The sequence below is a fragment of the Cololabis saira genome, chromosome 3 (assembly GCF_033807715.1).
Source record: "Cololabis saira isolate AMF1-May2022 chromosome 3, fColSai1.1, whole genome shotgun sequence".
Taxonomy (NCBI): Eukaryota; Metazoa; Chordata; class Actinopteri; order Beloniformes; family Belonidae; genus Cololabis; species Cololabis saira.
The window spans coordinates 31,439,270-31,452,809 of NC_084589.1; the positions used below are offsets into that span (position 1 = coordinate 31,439,270).

Consider the following 13,540-nt stretch of genomic DNA (forward strand, 5'->3'; position numbering starts at 1 on the left):
AAGAGGCTGTGACCTCAGAGCACTGCAGCCTTCCTAGAAGTCAGAAGCCATTAGGTATTTATAGGAGCTTAATGGTACTGTCTAGGTGCACGGGCTGACTAGTACTCATCATCAAGCCAGCATCACATCCTTCCCAACAGGAAAGCACAAAATGCTTTTCAAGATCTGGCAGGCGTAGCCATGACCTCAGAAATACAAGGGCTTTCTTATGCACTTTAAGTTCTGCAATCCCAAGCGTGATTCTTATTTAATGAGCAGAGTTCACAAATTGAAGGCATTTAGTCCAAAGTAGATGGCTGCATCTGAACTAAATTTCGAGTTTCAAATACAGATATTCTGTCCAGTGACTGTTTGATTGCTTCCTGTAAGCAAAATGCGCATGTGACTGAGTGTATGTTTACATTACCACTCAGTCTCTGACCAAAACCAGGGACAAGCCTGTTGCTAACATTAAGGATGTCTGCTTTAAGTGACTTGCCTAATCCCCCTGTCATTACCTGGAATTGGCCCCATGTCTAGCCTGTGGCCTGAAATAGTCAAGGACCTCAGACGGCCTCTGTCAAACCCTACTAATTTGCAGTTTCATAAATAGCAGACAAGAAGCTTGGGTAAAGCTTTAGGTAAGGAGGCCCTGTGGTTGAAAATCGCTGGTGCGAGTGCATGGCTAATGAAATGAAGCGTACCTGGAGACACACCTCAGCAGTCGACCAATGGGACAGGTCGAGTGTTAGTCAGGTGCTGTGTGATTAAGATCCAGGGTGAAAGAGGAGACTGACTAAGTGGTGACAGAGTTTATGTTATGCAACAACAACACAGCAAGTTTTGACAGAGACTCATTCCTGTGAAATAATGAATTTATGTTGAAAGCATGCCATTGTAGGTTTCACTGTTTATGATGAACAACACAATTAGAGAGTTCTGGATGAGCAGAAATCTGAAGAGCCGCCAATTATTGCATTAATACAATTATGTGTATATATAAATATATATCAATTTAGCAAGAAACATTAATGTGCTGAAAGATAAGTGTAGTTGAAATGAGATGATAAACAGAATATGGGGCTGACAAGGCCTCTGCCTCTTTTGCTCTCACGCACACTAATATGACAATGAGTGATATTGCAAATGCAAAGTGTCAAGGCTCAGTTGGGGAAAGTTACACCATCAGGACAAGCACGGCTGCCCTGCTGATCCCACTGCCCCCTCTCACTGTCCTCAGATGGCTATAATGAATAGAAACAAGATGAGACTGGGAGCAAATACTGATAACATGGGCAGATGTCCAGGAGGTTCGGCTCTCGGCCAGTGGGCAGCGGTAGTGAACTGCGGTCGGCAGTGAATATTTACATAGTGGACAGCTGACCTGTGATCTACAAGTGTCACTGTGTTGATTCTAACGGTGTGTTTTGAATGGATTAAGAAAATAAAACGTGGGTTGATTTTTTTTCTTTATGTATGAATTAGAGCTGTTCGATTAATCGATTTTAAATCGTAATCGCGATTATGTAATTAGAACGATCCTCTCAATACCTGCGACAAGTGCCCCATCGGAGAGGCTCTTTAGTGTAGGAGGGGGCGTTGTAACATGCCACCGGGCATCCCTCAAGCCAGATGCGGTAGACCGGCTCGTGTTCCTTGCAAAAAACTTTCAAATGTGAATAGCAAATGTAATGACTGACATTACACACCTCTACCTCCTTCATGGGTTGCATTATTATTTAGCATGCAAAGACCCAGTTTAGTTTAATTAGAAAATGTCTTGTTTTATTTAATTGGAAATATAACTTACTGTATGTTTGCAAGGGCTGATTTGCTGATTTTTTTTTTCAGAGATAAAACTTTATATTTTATTATATTTTTTAAAACTTTTTTTCAACTTATTTTACAGAGTTTTGCACTTTATTCATTCATTTTTTGGTTTAATAAGAGCAAAGTTTGCACTTAAAGCCCAATGGGGCAAATGTTCAATAAAAAAACAGCATATTTGAAATCATTTCTTTGCCTTTTGTCAATTCACAAAATAATCGTAATCGTAATCGAAAATCGGATTTTGAGAAAAAAAAATCGAGATTTTATTTTTGGGCAAAATCGAACAGCCCTAGTATGAATTATTTTTTTAATTTTTTTGCAAAGCACTGACCTCTACTACTGAAATACTTCTGGTGAGATATGCAAATAAATGATCAATCACTGTGATGCCGAGATGACGGGTCTCATGCAGTTTCTGCTGCAAGGATTTTTTACTCGAGTCCACATTCTGTCATCAGTAATATATTAAGGCTGATTTATGGTTCCGCATTACACTAACGCAGAGCCTACGGCGTAGGGTACGCGGGTACGGCGCGCGTCGCCGCGTACCCTACGCCGTACCCTACGGCGTAGGCCCTGCGTCGATTTAACGCAGAACCATAATTCAGGCTTTAGACTGACTGACGGCAGTAATGCACTACTAGGACAAGATAAGGCACATCTCCATCCACGCGTAACCGAAGTAATCCCACGGTAACATGTGTAAGGAGAGTGGGGAAGGAATAATTATGGCTCAGTGAACGATTATCAATATTATCACTGTGATTAAGGGCGTCAGACCCCCCAGCATTGGCACGTTGTTGTTATAGTGGCGCTCCGGCGTCTTACCTTCCAGCCGGCTGAGCTGTTGCTGTCGCCTTTATCTTTGAAATACGGCACATAGCGGACCATCCAGTCGTATATCTGTGACAGCGTGAGTCTCTTTTCTGGGGTGCTCTCGATGGCGCGGGTAATGAGATCCGCGTACGACTGGTTCCCCCACGCGTTCCTGCGGGAGGACTTGGCTTTGCGCAGCGAGCCGCTCACATCCAGCGCGCCGGCGCCGGCCAGGCACGGGTGCGTCGCGCCCGCCGGGTGCTTGAGCTCTCCTCCCGGCGTGACGCCCACCACCAGCCCGGCTCTGCACGCCGGCACTTCCTCCTCCGGCTCCAGCTTGATGCCAGCCAGAGGGAGAGCCGCGCTCCCCTCGTGTTCCCCGGGGAAGTCCTGCAGGCACGGCAGCGGCCAGGTGACCGAGCGAGGCCGGCTCTGCGGCTCCACATCCGAGTCAGCCTGGTGATGAGCGTCCAGCTCGTCGTCCTCCATCATCAACATTTACTCTTTCTTCCGTTGAGAGTCGAATCAAGCGAAAAAACAAAAATAATAATAATAAGAGCAAGTAGTGGAAACTGTCTTTGGCAACACTTTCACACTGAGAAAATGCTCCTTAGTGGTGTCCCCTGTTAAGATCAGTCAGATTCAAATGGGAGCCAATTCAACGGAGCAGGACATTCATGATGAATGCAAGCACAAAAATAAAAAAAAAATCACAGCCGTGTGTGAAGAGATAAGAGAAGTAATAAAAGTAGTAATAATTTCTTGTCCATTTTAACTGGAACAAATAATCGAAAGTTGCTCAAAAATGCGTCTCAATTAACCCACATCACCTTGATACACTAAATCTCAAACGTGTCTGAGTCAGTCATGGGGGCTTTTCAATCCAGTTGCAGCAACAGATGATATTTCAGATAAGGAGCACGGCGGCCGTTGATAAATCCTCCACAAGACAACGCGAAGAATCGGGAAAAAGAGGGAGGCGAAAAGAAAAATCAAGCAGAGCTGCAGAGAGCATCCACTGAAGCGATAATGCGTGATTACCGTGAATTATTAAATCTTCCAGTCTGCCCGGATTAAGCTGGCATGCAGCGACACATTCAAGTCCATTCAGCCTGAACAGCACCCAACTGTCTGCAATTATAACGAAGAGGCGTGCGCATGTGACGAATCGATCATTTCCCCGTCTGCAAAAAAATAAAAAATAAATAAATAAATAAAAGGGGGAAAAAAAATAGCCCGGCAAATCAAATCTCGTATCCAGATGTCAGAGCGATAAAATCGTCTGTTTTCACACCTCCACTTGTTCCCTCTCTGTCTCCTCCTTGCCTTTTCTCACTCTCTCAGATGCCACACATGTTGTCATTTGCTTACAACTCGTTCCGTCGCTGAGCCGAGGATGACGCGCCGGCGCGCTGTAGTAGAGATGCTGCCAATTGGAGTGCGCTCACGAAATCAATACTCTCCAAACACGATTACGGCGAAATCCCGGACTCTCTCTCCCTCTCTCTCTCTATCTCTGTGTGTGCGTGTGAGTCCGTCTGTCTGTCTCTCTCATGCTCCCTCCCTACCATCTCAGTTACGAACAAAGGTGGCAAAACTCATATTCTCAATCAGAACTCAGCGTAATGATTTGTCTGGCGACGCGTCACGTGGACCTTTGTGTGCCAGTCTCCACGTGAAGCCATGGTGAAAATAAAAAAATAGAGGCTACCGAAAATCTCAATCTCGACATGGTATCATTATTATTATTGTTGAAAAAAATTGGTTACAGTCAATGGCGCATTAATAAAAAATCGTCCCGTGCGCTGTGTCCAAATGCCCTCCAGAGAGAAGTTGCTGCGCGCAGGCGGTTTCACCTCCGCTCATTATTTGCGGATAATACCTCAGTGAGTGTAATTTTCTATGCCGATTAGACAGATTTAGTTCAGATTAGATCAAGGGAGATTAGGTAACCCTAGATTTTAATCTGGCAGGAGTGGGCTGAAGTAGGGCTTTTATAGGAGGCCAGTATGGGAAATCATTACTGCCCCATACGCCGAACAAGTGCAGGGAAATAAAAGACTGGCATGCATCCCCCCCACGTCATATAGGCTCAGGTTAAACCCATGTGCACAAGTGACCCTATAACCCACACCACCTTCTTCTAAAATCTGACCGCTGGGCGGGCATGGAGTTACAGGTGATATTATCCCATCGGTTATTTATTTATCCAATAGCCCATATGGCCCAAGGCTTAAAAGATTAGAAAAAGAATCAGGTTAACCTCTTACTATACCTTTTCACCTTTATTAATCCAAAAATCATTGATTGAGCTCATAATCTAGTCCTGCCCCTTAATCTTAATGCACTTTTACACCAGTAATGTTGATGGTTGCTGTGGGGATAATATTACTTATTCATCGACTTTAACACTTAGTCCCACTCATTTGCACTCTCACATGCTGCTAGAATTTCTGATAATACATGAAAGTTTAGGCAGCAGTTCCATGGAAGTCTTTTAACAGCCTATGGGTACTTGATATGACCTGTGGGTTCCAATCAAAATATTCAACAGCTGAATAATGAGTTGTTCCTCGGCATGCACACCCTCTAGCAAGCAGAAAACAACCTCCCGAGAAAGCACAGTGGCTGAAACTGTCTGTGAACACCACCCTATTCATGCATTCAAGGGTGCATGCATAGAAGCTGTACTTAAAAGTTGCATAACGAGGCCGCGGTGTGCACTCAGACATGAATGAGGTTGAGAAATTTGTCAGAAATAGTAGGGTTTTAAACGCGGGAGGATGCGTCATGTAATGTGTCATGAAATTACTTAATGTGGAGCATCGGTGGGATCGTGAGATTAAAATCCCATGTAGCAATTTTTTTTCCTGTTAAAAATACTGGAAACAATATTTCTACATAAAAAATGAATACAGGGAAATAATTTATTATCTTTCTATTATAATGTGCCAAGAATAACAATAGTATCAGCCCTGGAGACGGAGGAGCCTTTTGCAGTTTCTAGACTTTAACGCAAGGCTCTGTATGAGAAGCCTCACAAGTAACACTTATGAAAGCCATAATTTTGGTGACACTTGAGATTACACAATATGCCTTGATTACACAGGAAGTGAGAGAAAAGCAAATGACTATGATCCAGAGGCTCACAGCAGGACTGAATCTTATAGGCGAAACAAAACTTGTTTGGGAGGGGCGGCGGGGGGGTGCGGGAGGGCTGGACAGCACCAGTTTCAAAACCTTTGCATTTGGTCCCCTCCAGGCTGACTCTTGCATTGTCCCCATACCAGACATTCCAGAGGCAGCATGGCTGTCTTAAAGCTTTGAGTGGCTGACCCTGGAACAACATGTTCTGCATTGCAATAATCACCTCAGTGAGCCACAAGCGAAGCAGAGCATCACAAGAACAAGTCAGAGCTTTGTGTCTGTGAATTTGCACCCTGACAAAACATTCTTGAGTTTCATTCAAAGAAGGAAAGGGAAGTTATCATTGACCCATTTCCAAAACCTATCCTCATTTCTTTGGCCATACCACTAAATCCATCCCTCACAACCTTATTATACTTCAGATTTTGTCCCGTAATGTTTTGTGCCCTGTGGTGCTTGGACAAAAGGTATCCTGCGAAAAACCACAAGAACACCCTCAGGAGATCGAAGTCGGTCTTGGGAAAGCTCCTCCCCTCGTACTCCTGCCCTCTCTGAAAACAACCCCCTCTATCTAACAAGCATATGGGTTCCCAATTAAACAGGAAGGATAGGACTCAAATCCTGGTATTGGTAACAATGCAGAGGAGGTGAAGCTGGATTTCATCCCCTTTGTGGCACCGGCCCAAAGAAAGCTGACTTTAAGACTTCCTGCCTCGAGCAACTGCCAGTTTTCTGCGGCATCTTGGCATCCGCAACGGCAACTATGAACATTATGTTCAGAAGATGTGAAGAGGACGGATGCCAAGAGTTTTAATTAAGGCTGTTTTGTGAAATGGAAAATATAGGCATGTGCAGGTAATGACTTCCATCCCTATTCGGAGGTCTAACACAATATGATTAACACTATCAGCCTAAGCCAATTAATTATATTTAACAGTTGAAAATGCAGAACAACCAAATGGCCCAGAGAGGAAAATCAGTGTGCAGTGCTCTCATTCCCAAAACTGAAGCTGGCTTAATTGTATTACAATAAACTGATGCCAGAGAACATTCAAGACCATGTTATTGAGCTGAAACATTTCCCTCCAAAACCAATAAAACCAGGAAAAAATAGATTGCAAGTAATACCTTATTAATAAATCCCACAGTAGAATAAATAATTTATTTGGCTAAATTATCACTTAGATCGGGAAACATTTGCTCATTTCAGACTTTATCAGATAGTTCGATTTGGTTCATTCGCTGTCGTGTTAATCTCTCACGGAATAGTTATTAAAGACAATCAGTATGTCAGCATCATAACAGCTAAATGTGACTTTTTATTCCATTTTGTCTACTTTAATTAGACAATATCAAATTATTAATTCATTAAAAAAAAAAGGTTAACTACAGCGAAATGGTAATGAAAACAAAAACATCCTAATACGGTTAATTCAGGGCACAAGCATTAGTGTAAACATAGTGCTATCGGCATGATTTGATCTGACAACACGGGCTTTTCTAGTGATACCAACCTTACGGTGCAGAAATATTGTAAGAAAATTAACAGCCACATAGCTATGATAACCGCATTATACTTTGAGGAGTGCGTCATCAAATTTCTAAGTTGCAAATACATCTTTGTTTTGAGAAAAAGAGTTGAATCCTTTACTTGTGCAAGTCAGTGGTTGGCAGCCAGTCAGTGGTAGGCCTGATGCCAAGACACTGATTAGCCTATATAAGCCTCTGCTCTCCAGGCAATATGGAGTGGAGGTGTAGTGGGAGCCCTGCTCATCACCGAAGAGCACTGAGCTAAACCATAGTTTAAGTAGAAGAAAGCCAGTAGACTGTAGTGTATCCATAGTGGAAATATAAAGCCTTAGGCAGGGAAGCAGCTCGCTCTTTAATACATAATTTACTCAGGGCTGAAACATCATGCATCAGTCTTAAGGATCTGTAAACTGCTTCTGGTTGCTGGAACATTAAACCGTCTCTATCAGATAGAAACTTTGGACGCTACCTTGCAAGCTATAAAATAAAATTCAGTTAAGCAAAGATAAGGTTTGCTTTCAGAAGCAGACCAGTTAAAACAATCCCTTGATGTTCAGTATCAAGCCTTCAAAAGCGTTATTTTCAAGGCGCTCTAAACGCACGTGGAAGGAATAAACCTCACCTTTCCACCTCAGTGAGCTTGTCCTCATCAGCCTTGATACACAGGTAGGTCAACATGTGGAGACAGCATCGGCCCTTGAGACGTCCCATCAGACATGCACGTGGTCACCTTCCATCGCAGCTCCAGCAAATGCATCTTCCTGCAAGGGTATTATTAGAAGCACTCTCGTCTTTGTGCCGGCATTATTATCATAACTGATGAGATGTGCATTAGTTACGTCCATCTTTGCAGCAGATTGGCCGTAATGTTAGCGCACTAGTACGCATCCTTTTTGAGTTCAACATGAACAGTGAACAACCTGGGGAGCGATATGGCTTTCACGTGTAATACTCTCAGCTCAAGTTCCCATGAAAAAGGGCACTAATGGGTTAACAGTAGAAATGAGAGGGGAAGAGACAGAAAATCAATGCTTTTGTGGAACGGAAGAAAGAAAGGCTTTCACAGGTCTATGTATCATTAAGCAATTGAGAAAGCTAATTAGAGTGAGGTAAAAGATGTGAAGATCTTGCACCTAATTATTTCCATGGCAACCACAACTCCTGTAGATGATGAGAGGTAGCATTCAGTTTGCTCCAATTAAAACAGTAACAAGAGAAAGAGAGACCCCTAGTGGAACCACACAAATATGTCCTTGGAAAAGACAACTTATAAGAAAAAAATAAATAATAAAACATCCTATGACTATTAAGATTTTTTTTTTTAAGATGACACCACCATCTGAAATTATAGTTCAAGTGTTGCTAAATACTTTGCAAAAAATTAAAGTGTAAAGAGATAAGAGATGAAAAAAAAACCCAGAAAACTCTCTTTTATGACTTTATATCTGAAGCTGACAGTTGTAAGATTAAGCCCTGATAACTTTGGTGATCAGAATTTGATGAAAACCAGAGAAATTTGCAGATTTTTGATGGATGAGAGGTTTTTTGGCTTACATAAACAGATAAACCAGAGGCATAACTGTTACAAAGTTGCACTGTATTTAATTTTTCTATAACACAAACATAGTATAAAAAAAACATAGGCAATAAAAACAAAAGCAGTCAATTACATTTTTTGCAAAAAAGGACATAAGTAAATCAAACTTAATGTCTCTGTTTGCTTGGATCAATCTTCTCCAGGTGAATGAGGGGTTTGAGTTGCTCAGCAAAGCTGCGCATGTCCTCCGATACAGTATCCTGGCCGGCAGGCGCACAAACACTCAGTTCAACTAAACACGAAAGTGACATTCGCTCTGTGTTTTCTGTGTTCCCTGGTACCAGGATCCGAGACACCTTGCTAACCACGACTTTCATAGCACCTTTACGAAATATGTGGCCCGTGGCTACAAACTCGTGATCCATGCGGAAGCCCATCTCATTTAGGAACTCTGGAAGGCTGTGTGAGGCGGCCACATCAACACAATTGCGAACCAAGGCGTGGCGGCTCTTGTCTCCCACTTCAGGCTGGCCTAGATAACGTAGGTGCCATGGAGCTTTGGGATGGGAGAGGGAGCGCCGGGCACGTAAAATGAAAGGGTTTCCTTGTTGGCCTTTCAAAAGGTAAACTAGTTCGTGATCTGTAAAACTTTCAGGTTCCATGTTGTCACAGAGACCACGAAGGCGATGTAAGAGGCTCTCCAGCGCCTGGTCCAGTACACTGCCTGTGTCAAAAAAGGAAAAGAGAAAGAACTGATTAAACAAAACATATAAACAATCACTGACAATTATATTGTATTTATAACAGTTTCTATAATTTTTCTCCTGGAAAAACAAAAACAATGCATAACATTGTAATTAAATATTCCTGTTGCAAATCCATCCTTCAGGGAAAGCTACGTTTTGATGTAATTGATGAATGTTTTACATTAAAATGTTCCCAAGTGATCTTTCAAACACCAAACTGCTACAGTCCACGTTATCGCAAGAGATACCACGTTTGAAAATAAGTCTAAGCTAATCTTTCACATATGAAGTTTTGATACGCAAGGATACCATATACTCACGCTTACTCTTTAATCTTATGTGTGCAACATTTGCTACATCACGTGTCAGCTGTACCTTTCATTGAGGAGCCTTCATAGAACTTAAATATGCCATGGAGGGATATGTGCAAAATCTAAAATGAGAAAACGGCTGGTATGGTCCAATTTGAGGTGAGGGATTTCATACACAAATGACAACATCCAGGATCAACACTGCTCGTGCACTGCAAGGTAAGAATACATTAATTTACTTTTTATTACTTTAATTTTGAAAGGCATAGTTTTAGATCTATGGTACTACAGAACTTCACATCTAGTGCTTCACAGCTAGTAGCAGATCTGTTATAGGACGACATGACTTACCATCTACTATTAGCTGTCAATCACTACATCTGAAGTATGAAGACATGATACTGCTAGTTACCTGGCACTAGATTTAAAGTTGTATAAAATCCATAAAACAGATAAGCGTTCTGGACCTTCCAACATTTCTGTGCAGAGCTGAAAGTCTGGCCTTTGATCCCTGTGCAACTAATACTCAACAGCCACTGGCTCATCTGGGTTTAAGAGGGGATTCTTACTTAAAGGTCATTTTATGTTTTAATAAAAATGAAACAGTTCAGTACATTTGTATCTATATGATCACCTGTTCCATTTTTGTTTTGAAAAGTTACAACAAATATGTTTAAGTAAAAGCATGCTGCCTTCCACCTTTTCCACACTGTCATTAGATGGGTGCCATCCGCTGATATGCAAAGCCCAGATACAGGCTTCCTAATAGAGACTGAAGTCAGGCTGTGCATCCCAATTCTGTGTGATTATTGTTAAAGCAAAGATAAACTGAGACAACTGAAAAATATCTATATTTCATGTTCTGATCACTGTGTTTATAGTAGGACATGGTCCTACTATAAATAAAGCCCTTAGGGTTTTAAGGGGTTGAAAGATTTAAATCCTGTGAGAACTTGAGGTTGAAGTCTAAGGCACTTTAAGCCCTTGTTCACAAAATATATGCAGGAATTTATTACAGTAAAAATCATCCCCCCTGTAAAACTGCCATCCCTCCTTTCCATCCCTTATGTCATTTCATCAATGAATGTGGTATTACTGCTATTTCAACATTTAGAGTCATCACCAGAAAAATAACTTATTTGACAATTTTCACCTGTTTCAAGTAAATTTTCACTTGAAATAAGTAGAAAAATCTGCCAGAGGGACAAGATTTATCTTCTCATAACAAGCAAAAAAAATCTTGTTCCACTGGCAGATTTTTCTACTTATTTCAAGTGAAAATTTACTTGAAACAGGTGAAAATTGTTGTTTTTTCCAGTGATAAGTCTTGTTTTAAGTGTAATAAGATTTTATTTACTAAAATGAGACATTTTAACTAGAAATAGGACAAATATTCTTATTTTGAGTTTTTTGCATTGCCATCCATTTTACTTATCCTGTGAAGGACAGAATCATATTGATAAGTTCAGAAAACTTTTTTAATTGTTGTGTTTTGATGTATTTGATGTAAACCCAGTGGATATTTAAAGCTTAGAGAAGGCTGCATTTGACTGCTGCTATATCTTAATTTCTTTTGAAAAAAACTGGATGAAGTCTATCATGCTGCCTTGCGGTTTGTAACTGGTTCAAGTGCACGTACACATCATTGTAGTTTGTATCAAATGGTTGAATGGACTTCACTGAGTCTAAGGAGAAAATCACATATGTTAATATTTATTGCAAAAGCATTACTGGGTAAACTACTTCTGTACATATCCAATTTATTAAAATATTACTCTAGTAGTTATAACACTAGATCATCAGAGAAAATTCTCCTCAAGGTCCCAAGCACTCGAACAGAGTTGGGTAAATCGGCCTTTTCCTTTTATGCACCGCAAGCTTGGAATGAGCTACAACACATACTCAACTTGAAATATTTACCCTCTCTTAACATGTTCAAACATATGTTAAAATCCGTTTTCACAGAACAATGTCATTGTTTTTAATCAAGTGTCATTCTTTGTCATGAATTCTTTTTAGCTTTCTGATCCTTGTATGTTTTATTTTTGTTTGTTTCTTGTTTTGATATGTTTTTATTTTTTTTGTAAAGTTACTTTTCCTTGTATTTATTTTCTTTTATATGAAACTGAATTTATTTTTCTGCTGCCATCTTGACCAGGACTCCCTGGCAGAAGAGATATTGGATCTCAATGGGACTTTCCTGGATAAATAAAGGATAAATAAAAAAAATAAAAAAAATGTAATTCCTGCAGTATTTCTGCAGGTGTTTTGGTCAGTGCTATTATCTGTCCCCATATGATAAAATCAGTGGTGGACAGTAACGGAGTAAATTTACTTGAGTACTGTACTTAAGTACATATCCAGAGGATTTGTACTTTACTTGAGTATTAGATTTCTTTGGTACTTATTACTCTTACTTGAATACATTTCCAAGACAAATATTTTTACTTTTACTCAAGTAAATTTCTAGGAAGGCTGAAAAGTACTCGTTACTTTCAGGTCTGCTCTTTTTTCTTCTTCCCTAAAATCCTATTGGACACAAGCTGTTTTTGTCAAAGGAGGAGACCTATCACAGTGCACTGGGATGTACGTAAAGCGGAAATACGTCAAGCCTCCCCCTGAGGGGGATCCAAACTTAGTTGGATGGTGCAGGTTCATTTGGTTTCAGTTCATGATTGTTAATAAACTCTGCATCATCTGCTGTCCTCTTATGATCCCATTCATTTGGTTTGTTTTTGGTGTTTCTGCAGGTTTTATATAACATTGTGGTTCTAAAAGCAGCACATCAGTGCAGCTGGTTTCAAAGAGTTAATTCTCAGAAACAAGAGTTAAAAGATGCTTAAATTAATTTAGAAAAAATATAGTAATTTACTGATGTGGAAAATAAGAAATTTACTCTTACTTTTACTCTTACTTAAAGTAAATTTAAAAGCATTTACTTTTGGATACTTAAGTACCTTTAAAAGCAAGTACTTTTCTACTCTTGCTCGAGTATGTATGTATGTATGTATGTATGTATGTATGTATGTATGTATATATATATATATATATACATACATACATACATACATACATACATACATACATACATACATACATACATACATACATACATACATACATACATACATACATACATACATACATACATACATACATACATACATACATACATACATACATACATACATACATACATGTCTCGTCTTACCTTGCAGCAGATACTCCATCATGTTGATGGTTCCGCCGGTGACAGGCATCACAGTAACAGGGGGAGCCTCCATAGTTCTGATGCTCCTCTAAGACCCTGCAACAGGAGAATATGTGAAGTAACGAACCTTTTAGTTTCACACGAGACGTTTCTTGCAAAGACAAACTAAAGCTTTAGCCTACTGCTTACATTTGACCACAAACGGAGTTTAATTATCAGGAGCTGCTGCTATCTGAGCTCCAGTGGGAGCTACATGTGGCTACCGAGGCTACTAACAACACTGAGCATTCAAAATCGCTTGCATGAAACGTTTGTTGTTGTTCTGTTACCTTGCGAGTACAAAGCAAATCCCAATCCCCCTTTAGGAATCCCAGAGAAACGCTGGTGTTTCTGGTGTTTCGGCTTTAGGTCTCCCCGGTTTGCTGAATCCACT

At 40.5% G+C, this 13,540-nt stretch overlaps 2 protein-coding genes across 3 annotated transcripts in view; both read right to left on the bottom strand.

The window, feature by feature from the left end:
* Positions 1-4,102, bottom strand: part of LOC133436727 (forkhead box protein O6-like) — a 30,516-nt gene extending 26,414 nt beyond the window's left edge. The window contains exon 1 of the mRNA XM_061717242.1: positions 2,638-4,102. Coding sequence (XP_061573226.1) covers positions 2,638-3,123 — 486 coding nt within the window. The 5' untranslated portion in view covers positions 3,124-4,102. The remainder of the gene's footprint in view (positions 1-2,637) is intronic.
* A 4,660-nt stretch (positions 4,103-8,762) lies between these two features.
* On the bottom strand, positions 8,763-13,540 carry med18 (mediator of RNA polymerase II transcription, subunit 18 homolog (yeast)). 2 transcript variants are annotated; one of them, XM_061718462.1, is made up of 3 exons: positions 13,437-13,540; positions 13,108-13,203; positions 8,763-9,563 (listed from the first exon to the last, which is right to left on the bottom strand). In XM_061718462.1, exons 2-3 carry the CDS (start codon positions 13,178-13,180, stop codon positions 9,007-9,009), a joined length of 630 nt encoding a protein of 209 aa, XP_061574446.1. In that variant the 5' UTR covers positions 13,181-13,203; positions 13,437-13,540; the 3' UTR covers positions 8,763-9,006. The 2 variants fall into 2 exon arrangements, with proteins under 2 accessions (XP_061574446.1, XP_061574448.1); XM_061718464.1 differs by lacking the exon at positions 13,437-13,540 and adding an exon at positions 13,297-13,408.